The sequence below is a fragment of the Tupaia chinensis genome, unplaced genomic scaffold, assembly GCF_000334495.1.
Source record: "Tupaia chinensis unplaced genomic scaffold, TupChi_1.0 Scaffold000602_1, whole genome shotgun sequence".
Classification (NCBI taxonomy): domain Eukaryota; kingdom Metazoa; phylum Chordata; class Mammalia; order Scandentia; family Tupaiidae; genus Tupaia; species Tupaia belangeri.
The window spans coordinates 795,281-806,067 of record NW_006160120.1 but is presented as its reverse complement, the minus strand read 5'-3'; the positions used below and the strand labels follow the sequence as shown (position 1 = coordinate 806,067).

The following is a 10,787-nucleotide window of genomic DNA, read 5'->3' as shown; positions in this document are numbered from 1 at the left end:
TTTCCCTTTTCTCTCACCCTCCCTTTCATCTGTACCTCTCTGCACTTCTCTTGGGCCAGTTGCCTTCACAAGACTGTGATTACGGATTCAGCCAGTCATTCATTCATCCTCACATCCTCAGGAAGCTAGACTGTTCCCTGACAACTCCAGTGAGAATAATCCTAGGGAAGGCTCTGATTGGTTCAGCTGTGTCATGTGGTTATGAAGTGGGTAACTCTGGTTGAGGCTAAAAGGGTGGATAGGTTTGTGGAGTGGTGGCAGAGGGCAGACACCCACCTGCCCCACCTTCCTAACACAGGGTCCCCCATTTTTCTTGTGTACAGGTGGAGATTCTGGCACTTGGGGCTCTGCAAGGCCCTTGCCTCACTGCAGGCCACCTGGAATGCCTTCTCCCAGCCTGTTCCAGCCAGCTGTGGCCAGCTGCTAACCCAGCTCCTCCTGTGTGGTTCCCTGGCTGCCGCTGCCACAGGTCTGGCCCATCGTTGGCTGGTATCTTCGCTGTTTTACTCCCTGCAGTCCTCAGCCATAGTGGCCACAGTCTGTGGCTTCCTGGTCTTCCTTGGTCTAGGCCTGGTACCACCAGTTCGCTGCCTGTTTGCACTCATGGTGCCCACCCTAGGCACAGAACAGGGCCGCCGGCTGCTCCTGTCCTATAGCACTGCCACCCTAGTCATAGCCGTGGTGCCAAACATCTTGGCCAATGTGGGTGCAGCTGGACAGGTGCTGCGGTGTGTCACCGAGGGCTCCTTGGAGAGTCTGCTCAACACCACTCACCAGCTGCATGCAGCGTCCAGGGCTCTGGACCCCGTGGGCCATGCAGGCAGCCGAGGCCTGACACTAAAGCCTGAGGGCAATGGCTCCACCCTACGGCTCCATATGCTCAAGGCCACCCAGCAGATCCTGGAGGATTTCTCTGGCTTGGAGTCCCTGGCCCAGGCAGCAGCACTGGGGATCCAGCAGGTGGTCACAGGCCTGTTTCTGCTGGGCCTCCTAGTGGAGTCAGCCTGGTACCTCCACCACTACCTGACAGACCTGCGGTTCGACAATATCTACGCTACCCAGCAGCTGGCTCAGCGGCTGGCACAGGCTCAGGCCTCACACCTGTTGGCCCCTCCTCCGGCCTGGCTGCTCTGGGCAGCCAGGCTGAAGCTGTCACAAGGGGAGCTGCTGAGTTGTCTCCTACGGCTGGGGCTGCTCACCCTGCTCCTGGTGGCCACAGCTGTGATGGCGGCCGCAGACCATGTGGCCTTCCTCCTGGCCCAGGCGGCTGTGGATTGGGCTCAGAAGTTGCCTACTGTGCCCATCACGCTCACGGTCCAGTACGATGTAAGTGCGATGGTGGGAAGTCGGGCATAGAGCCATCTTCTCCGGGGAAGGGGTGGGGTTTGTTAACTGCTGACTTGCAATTCGATCTCCTAGTCAGCAAGTCACATTCCTTGGAGAAGCTGTGGGTCCCTGGGGCCTTGTTAGACGAACTCATCTGATGCCCACGACAGCTCTAGAATGTGGGATCTATTTTCACCCCTACTGCAAGTGAGGGTGCTGATACTCAGAGACCTTAGAATAACTTGCCCCTCAGGTCACTCTCCACAAGCAGCAGCATGTGCTAACCTCACTTTCTTCATTTGTACAAATGAAATGAATTCTCCTTCCCCTGCGAGACTATGGAGAAGCATAAGATATGATATTGTCCATAGAAGTACCAAGTAAGCTCCACGGCATATAAGAGATGTTTAATAAATAACAGCTATTATTGGGACCAGCAGCTGGCATAATGGTTATGTTGCTGACTCCCATGCATTTGGCCACAGTTCAAGTCTCAGACCTGGTGGCTTAAAACAAGCCAGGCGCAGGTGCGTGCATGCCTAAGTATGTGCTTGCCCAAGTTCCCAAGAGGAGAATGGAGGAGAAAGGATTGTGGCCTCCCCCAGGGGCTGATTTCTCACTTTCTGTCTCCCTGTCTCTCTCTCTCTCTCTGTTTCTCTGGCAAGTGCACACTCCCTATAGCAAAAATCTGTCTCTAAAAATATATAAATAAATAACAGATATCAATTATATATACACACTCAGATTGGAGTTTTATTTTGGAAGAGGGCTGAGGAACAGTCTAGATCAAAGTCAGCCAGCTCTGGTCCTGGGGGCAAATCCGATGGCTTCTTGGCTTTATAGGTAAAGTGTTATTGGAATACAGCCATGCCATTTGTGTATGCATCGTTCATGGCTGTCCGACACAGACAAAACTGCGTGGTTGCAACAGGGGGTTTGTGGCCCACAAAGTCTAAAATATTTACTATTTTAACAGTAATAGATAACATGTTATCAGTTGTATTTACTATTAGATCAGGATTTGTATTTTTCAATCTTTTGCCATTAATCTTTTCATGTTTTATTTTTAATCATTATTTATTATTATTATTTCTTAACTAGGTATAGGGCATGTGTGCTCACTAGAGATAAAGAGAAAGAGAGAGAGAGTGAGAGAGAGAAAGCAAGCTGTCAGGTCCAGGACTTGAACCCCAGTCGACTGTGTAGTAGTCCAGCAACTTAATCACCATGCCAACTGCTGGCCCCTCATGTTTTATTTTTAATGGTGAAATCTCACATAAAAGTCCATTGCATAATATACACTAAAGTGTCAGGATCTGATCTAGTAATGTTAATTATTTACATTTACCAAGTCTTTATATACTAGGAAAATGGGAGTTTTTTCCTTTTCTTTTTGTTGTTGGTTGGTTGGTTTTGCCATGGGGTGCATGCACTCACCAAAAACAGAGAGAGAAGGGAAGTGAGAAATCACCCTCCGGAGGGGATAGCTATACCAAAATTCCTTCTTCTGCACCCTATCAGGATGTTAGGTGCACCAACACAACGTGCACACACACACACACACACACGCGCACACACACACGCGCACACACACACACACACCCACTCCCAGCATGATTATCAAGCTTCCAGGTCCTGCACTCGAACTGCAAACCTGGCCATGTGAGAATCCAGTCCCTTAACTTCTGTGCCACCTGTTGGCCAGAAAAGTGTTTTTCAAACTGCACAAAATCAAATTTAATCCATTTAGAGGACCATAATCACTTTTTAAATTTTATTCATTATTTTTATTTTAATGAAATAGAGTAGAAAATCGTCAGTATAAATCGTGAGTGGTAAAGGTAGATGCTGTCTTGTGATCTTTTTCTTCAGTTACACTACAGTCTGTTCATGGAAGGTATTGTGAGGCACATTTCTTATGGTAAGTCACAGTAACAGAATGTGTCAGGCCAAGTCCTGTCTGTTCACAGGTTTCTGTATTTCATCAAATCTAAGATGCTGTCAGTTTCAAGTTCCACCATTATTTTATGGATCACGAGGAGGGAAAATGCTGCCAATTAAACCTTGACACAATGCTTTCTTATCATTTAGAATATCATTGTTGGGGCCAGCAGATGGTGTAGCAGTTACCTCTCGTGACACCTACACAGCTGACCACAGTTCCAGTCCCAGAACTGGTGGCTTGAAAATCATACCAGATGTGTGTGCATGCATGCCGAAGACCCCGGAAGGAGAATGGAAGAGAAGAAACTGTGGCATGGCCATGCCTCCTGGGGGGTGATTTCTCACTTTTTCTCTCACTTTCTCTGTGCCTCTCTCTCTGGTAAGCGCACATGCCCTAAGGCAAAAACCTCTTTAAAAAAAGTATATTCATTGTATTAGTGTAAGATAATTCATGCATTATTTCACATAGATTTGTTTCATCATATCTCACTCAAGCACATATATATAAAAAAAGAGGGAAGTAATTTGGTGGTTTTCCTAAAGTGTTCTTCCACTGGAGTCTGACTCTTCTGAAGACGGAGTAGCCCGAGTTCGAGGCTCTCCACCCATTCTTCTGTGTTGGTGAGACCCCAGTGTCAGCATTTTCTTCCAAGCTTCAGATCCTCTGGGAGAGCCTGAACTGGCCATGTGACTCCTCATTTCTCTGTCCTTCTTTCATTTTTTCTGAGGGCATTGGGGTTTCTACTTTCAGTTGAGCCATTTGGGGTGTGGCAGGCCATGGGCTTATACTCAGCATACTCAGCTCTGTCTACTTGAATAGAACCTCCTTTCATAGGTTGTTGCTTAGCAAGAAAATGTGAGCTAAGGGTCATCCCTCAGCAGTGAATCTGGAGGCTCTCTGACTTACAATAGAGTGACATCCCAATGAAGCCATTGTAAAGCCAAAACATCTCTAAGTGGAACCTCCCTAAGTCGGGACAGTGTGTACTTACACCTCAACTACCACATTCACGGTAATAACCATTCACTTCTAAACTGGATCAAAGCAGAATTGTTTTGAAGACACTTTGAACTGGCAACCAAACTCCACACCCATACTGACAACGCATAACTGAAATGATGACCTAAGCCGTCAGACCAAATTTATACCTACACATGCAGGGTCAATGTCATGGCTGCCGAAAGTGGTGACAAATCACAGCGTTTTGTTTGTTTGAATTTTTGTTTGTTTGTTTGTTTTTAATTGCTAAAGGGAATGTGTTTCTGCCAGACAGAGAGAAAGAGAGAGCACCTGCCCCACAGGGCAGGTCACACCCTCACGATCCTATTTCCTCCATTTATTTATTCATCTTGTCAGGATTTTGAGCATGCATGTGCACGGGTCTGCCCCTGAGGCAGGAATTCGAACAGTGGTCAGCCATTTAGATCTAATTCCCAATGTATGAGCTGCACTATAGGGCTGGCCCAAGTCACATTGTTTTTGTTTTTTAGAGGGCATGCACACTAGAGAGACAGAGACAGAGACAATGAGAGGGAAAGTGAGAAATCACCGCCAAGGGGGGATGGCCACACCACATCCCTTTTCCTCCATTCTCTTCCTGGGATCCTGGGCACGCATGCACACATGCCCAGTGTGAGTTTCAAGACCCAGTCCAGGACTCAAAGGGCGGTTGGCCATGTGGGAGTCCAGTGACATAAATGCAACCGCTAGGCCATCTGCTGGCCCCAGTCACACTGATTTTAAGACTACATTCTGAGTTCAAAGATGTTAAAATGTGTGTTGGGGGGAACATGCATCTCAGAACTGATGAAACAGGTAGCTCATTTAATTGCCATATGATCCTCTGATACAGGAATTATTATGGTCCGCATTTTATGGATGGAAATACCAAGGCTCAGGAAACTTACTCTTGTCCTTCCAACTTATAAGGGACAGAACCAGGGTTGCATTGTGACTTTTGGGAGCCCCATGCAAGTTTAACTTCACTGGCTCCTTCTCTTACTAGACATTAATAACAGCATTGATACAAAGACAAATACATTAACAGTATATATTGAGGTATATTATTCCACTTAAAAGTTCTTTTTTTGGGGGGGAACCAGCAGTTAGCGTAATGGCTATGTCGCTGGACTCCCACGTAGTTGACCGTGGTTCACGTCCTGGACCCGGTGGCTTAGAACTCACGCCGGGCGCGTGTGCGTGCGTGCCCAAGATCCCGAGAGGAGAATGGAGGAGAAGGGATTGCGGCGTGACCATCCCCCCTGGGGGGTGATTTCTCGCTTTCTGTCTCTATGTCTCTCTCTGTCTGTCTGGCGAGCGCACGCGCCCTATAACGAAAATCTCTAAAAAAAAAAAAAAAAAAGTTTTTTTTTTTTTTTCTGATTTTACTAGGAATTGAAACCATTTCATGGGCCCAAGCCCAGTGCCCACTGCACCTCACGGGGAGGTCAAGGGCAGAACCAGGATCCAGGCCAGTGTGGCTCCCAGGGTCACACATCAGCTCTGACCCCTGCCCCTGCAGACTCCTTTCTTCTCTGCTGGCACATGTCTGTGGAAGTCGAGAGCCTCATTCTTGTAAGCAGGATTTGAGGACCCACCAAGGCTGGGACCACTCTGCATTGGCCACATGTAGCTCACCATGTGGCTTTGGGTTCTGCATGTTTGAGGAAGCCCTGGCTAGATCCATGTGGTGGAACTGTTCATGTCTGGTGGATGGCCCACCTGGTATTCTCTAAGGGATCAGCCAGGAGAAAACGCCATGAACCCTGCTTTGTTTTCTCTAAAACACTCTCAGAGGCTCAAAGACACAGTAGAATTAACAATGATAATAACATTTGGAGGGTGCTTTCTCTTTGGTAAAGAACCTGTTTCCCAATCTTATTTCCCAATCCCCAAACCTGGGGAAGCAGGGACTATTTCTGTGCCCATTTTATGGATGAAGGCAGAGAAAGTTGGGGCCCTTCGTCCCTGCAATCCTCTGAGCGCTGTGGGGCACAGGGTGTGGACTGAGTGACTGTTGACTGGGCTCTTCCCTCCTTTTTGAAGGCTGTGTACACGGTGCTGGGCTTCGTTCCGTTCCTGTTCAACCAGCCACCTCAGGAGAACCCCTTCCTCTCCTCCCACAGCTCCTACCAGTGGGAGCTACGCTTCACCGCGGCCGGCTGCCACCTGCTGCCCGCCCAACGCCCCCGCGCGGCCGCTCCGCTGGTTGCAGGAGCCCTGCAGCTCCTGGCCGGTTGCACCCTCCTCCTGGACACCTACGCTCGCCGCCTGCGACACGCCATCGCCGCTTCCTTCTTCACAGCTCAGGAGGCACGCAGGATCCGCTACCTTCATGCTCGCCTCCAGCGAAGATACGACAGGCACCGAAGCCAGCAGCTGCCCCTGGGTGCTCCTTCCTGCTCCTGAAGCTCGGACCTGCCTGCAACCCCGAGCATGGTTGGACAGGCGTCTGCTTGCAGGACCCTCCGGAAAACGGAGAGCAATGTGCAAGGGGAAGGAAAGAGCTCTGGAGGTGCACAGACCTGAGTGGTACCGTGGCCCTCCTGCTGCCTTCCTGTGTGACGTGGGTAGTCCCCTGACTTCTCTGAGCCTGAGGTCTACCTCTGCACGATGACTGCACAATTACACTTGATGTGACCTACTTTCCATGTGGGAATGTGGACAGGATGGAACCCATACTGGGCATGAAAGCTCTCAGGGAACAACAGTAATCATGTAAAGATGAAGTCCAGGAAGTGCATGGACGGCCAGTGGCTCCTCCAGGCCAGACAGAAGTGGGTCAAGACTCTCATCTCATCAACTTTACTGGTTAGGTGGACACTGAGATCTTAACGTACCCAAATGCTCCTGGAACTTACATGCCTCTGAAGCCTCTGAACTTATTTATAGTCATCTCAAATTTTGATGTTATGAATAAATGTATTTATTCTTGTCTTCAACTAGAGAATGCCACTCCTTTGCTTCAAATTCCTTCAGGGACTTTGCATCTGGATATTATGTATGATGTAATAATACCGGAGGCTCAGGCCAATTTGAATTTCAGATAAATGACAAGTACATATTTAGCATAACTAAATCTCTGACCCCTGGGTCGGACACAGGTAACCCACTGTGGGACCTTGGGTCCCCCATCTTTTAAGAAGCTCTTGCTAGGCTCGATCTTGTAGGGTTATGCTCCTTTGATGAATAACACATCTACATTATTCACTGGGAACGCAGCAGAGAGCAAATGCCCGTAAGCATTAGTTTGCTTTCTCTAAACTATTTGGCTCAAAGATAGTAATAACAATGATAATAGCATTTGAATTTCAGATCAACAACAAATGTTTGTTTAGTATAAGTATATCCCGGGGATATACTAAATAACTAATTATTATTTTAAATTCAAATTGAACTGAGCATCCATATTTTATTTGGCAGCCCTATGCCATCAGACTTACAACAAAATCCAAACTCTTTACCCTGTGGGCTTGATGTTTCCTGTCTGCCTTCTAGATCTTTTTTTCCATGCTTCTGTAACCTGCTTTCTTTCCCAGCCATCTGGCCTCTGTCAATCATATCATCCTGGCTCCCTGCCCTTGGACTTCTAGCTGGCCTCAGCCAACGGGAGGCGTTGGCGGGCAATCCAAAGACAGAGGGCAGGGAGGCCAGGCTATGAATTCCTCTAGCCTACGGGCTGCTGTGTGGCAGTGGCTACACTTCTCACCTGTAGCTCAGCTCCAGTCTGGTGGGGTGGTCCCTCTCTCATGGACCACAGTTCCCTCTGGGTTCCAGAGAGGTAACGCTTCCACGGTCACTGGTCTCTGGGTGTGTCCGTTCCTTCCCTTAGCTGGGTTCCTACCTCTGCACCTTCAGAAAGTTCTCCAATCATCCCTTTGAAACGCTGATCTCCCTGCTCCTGGGACCCTGGTTGACACACCCCAGCCTGCCTGAACCAGCCTTACTGCCTCAACTCATTCACGATGCTCTGGCTGCAGGGCTTGGGTTGCTCAGACGCTAGTCTTGTTTGCGCCTTCCAGCAATGCCCTTGCTGTTTGCACTCTCTGGGTTCCTCTTCATTCCAGTCTTGGTATAACCTGCTTATTCACATTATTTAGGGATTAGCTCAAAATGTCACCTCCTCAAAGAAGACTGCCCTAATATTTTCCCCATCCACCGAGTTTCACACTATGGCAGAGGTTGTGAACCACAGCCCTTGGGCCACATCTGGCCTGCTGCCCGTGTCTGTGAATAGTTTTGCTGGAACACTGCCACGCTCATTTGTCGAAGCATTGTCTAGGGCTGCTTTTGCTACAATGGCAGATTTGGGTAGCAAAGACAGAGGCTGTGTGGCCCTCAAGCCTGAAACATTTACTACCCCTCCAAGAAGTGGCTCTCAGAATGCACTGCCTTAGCTGTGCCTATGCATGTGAATGACATGGCCACAGTAGAACTGTGTAAGGCCCGCCCCAGCTGGGCTGGTCTTGTAGCGTAGCAGTTAAGCCCTGTGCTTGGGAGAGCTGGATCCCCATGGCCGATGGCAGTATGAATCCCAGAGGCTTGAAAACACCCTGGGTACACATGCACGTGGGCCCCGAATCCTAATGGAATAGAGAAATTGAGGAAAAAGGATTGCAGAATGACCATGCTCCATGGGGGCAGGGAGCGGCTGCTTCCTCTCTGTCAGGTGTACACACCCTTTGACCATTAAAAAGAAAATAAAAGAGCCTCAGTAAACTATGGAAGCCCCATGCCTAGTCTCCGGACTTCCACAAAGCTAGAGTTAGGATCCTGAGATCTCTGTTAGTGTAGCCTGCCGGTTCCTCCAGCGGGGCCGCCATGTTGCCTCTCTCTAGGAGCTGTCTGTGCCAGCCACATCACAGACTTTGTGAATGCCACTCCTCCCAGTTGATGTGCAAGACACCCTGGAGCCAACGTGACCACACACAGCATCCTGGCTCTCAGGACTCAACTTCCCAATGGGAATAGAAGTGGCGGAAACTAACGGCCTCCCAGATCTCACACAGGTGCCTCGGACGGTGGAACTAAATCACACTGATTTCCTAGCTGCAAGTGACGGGCAAGGTGGTCTTAACCTCCATTCCTAGGAGAAATAACTTTATTTATTTACTAACTTATTTTGGCAATCACACACAAACACATACACACATCTGAAATCAAAGTGTAAAGACATTTATTCTAAATTCACACAACACGCTCTGTTTTCTGTCCCATCCTGTTTTATCCTGCCCCACTTAATCATGACTCTAACGACTCTATTCTACTTTGTTCTATTTTAGTCTACTCTCATAAAACAAAAACAAAAACTACAGCTAAGGCCTTACCAAACCAAAGCAAAACAAAAACTACTGCCAAGGCCTTACCAAACCAAACCAAAACAAAAACTACTGCTAAGGCCTTACTAGATGGAAAACTCTGTTGAGGAGAGTGCACTGAGGATGACACTTGCCTTAGAGATGGGGATGTTTGAAGGTGCGGCAGGCGGTATAGACATGGCACAGAGTTTGGGTCGGGCAATGCCCGGAGTATGACACACTGAGACACAGAGATGAAAAAAGAGAATTTCAATTTTCAACGCATTTTTCCCCTTTCCTTCAGAAAGTCCAGCAAATATAAAATCGCCCTCCCTTTCACACTGTGTTGCTTAACACAATGTGTATTTGAATCCCAGGACCCAACAGGGTTCAGCTGACATGTAGTTCCACGTGGTCACAGCAGGAGGCACACACAGGTCCAGTTTCCACCCAGGACTTCCAGTCCAGGCCCCTTTCCTGGAACTGACATGCAAAGGCACATCTAGGTAGTTAGGATTTCAAGAGGATAGAGAACTGAAATGCTACAACCCACCCCCACACCCCACACCCCCAGCTCTGAAGTGTTTTTAGGGTGTGCGTCACCATCTGCTTCCAGCTGAGCCCCACTCCAGCCACTTTGATCCCACCCCCAAGGGTGTTTGTACTCATTTCTTTGGGGCGCCACTGGCCTCCCCCTCCCCATGTCACCCCAGTCCCTCACTGCTGCTCCCATGGGCAGTGACTTACCCACACACTTTAAAACTGCATAAATGATACATGAATCCTTACGAAACTTAGAGCATTGCAGACAATAACAGCTAGTGTTTCTTAGGTGCTTATGCTGTGCTGGGAGTGTGCTCGTAAGTGATTCATAACCGGTCCTGTAAAGAGTCCTCATCTGTATTGCTTGCTGTTTTTCTTAGCATAAATACTCCCACTATAGGATTTGAAGTTACCCACACGACATTACTGGAAGTGAAATTGGAAAGAGATACTCACAGTCAGCTCACAAGAGCTGTGGGGGCCAACTCCAGCACACAGCTGGATGTGCTCAGAACTCTGCTAAAACACCTTATTTAAAAAAAAAATATATATATAGAGAGAGGGAAAGTGAGAAATAACTCTCCAGGGGGGACTGCCATGCCACAATCTTTTCTCCTCTGCAGGTCCAGCCTCTGTGGGGGTGGGTTGACTTGTTGGAGGCGGGGCCGGGAAGGGAG

The 10,787-nt window shown here is 48.5% G+C and overlaps 1 protein-coding gene across 2 annotated transcripts in view; it reads left to right on the top strand.

Moving 5' to 3' along the window:
- The window catches only part of OCSTAMP (osteoclast stimulatory transmembrane protein), an 11,385-nt gene extending 4,173 nt beyond the window's left edge, over positions 1-7,212 (top strand). The window contains exons 2-3 of one of the 2 annotated variants that reach the window (XM_027775738.1): positions 324-1,326; positions 6,317-7,212. In XM_027775738.1, coding sequence (XP_027631539.1) covers positions 324-1,326; positions 6,317-6,679 — 1,366 coding nt within the window. In that variant the 3' untranslated portion in view covers positions 6,680-7,212. Of the gene's footprint in view, positions 1-323; positions 1,327-6,316 lie in introns of those variants that run through there. The other variant, XR_003551058.1, reaches the window with a different exon arrangement.
- Positions 7,213-10,787: the final 3,575 nt, after the last annotated feature.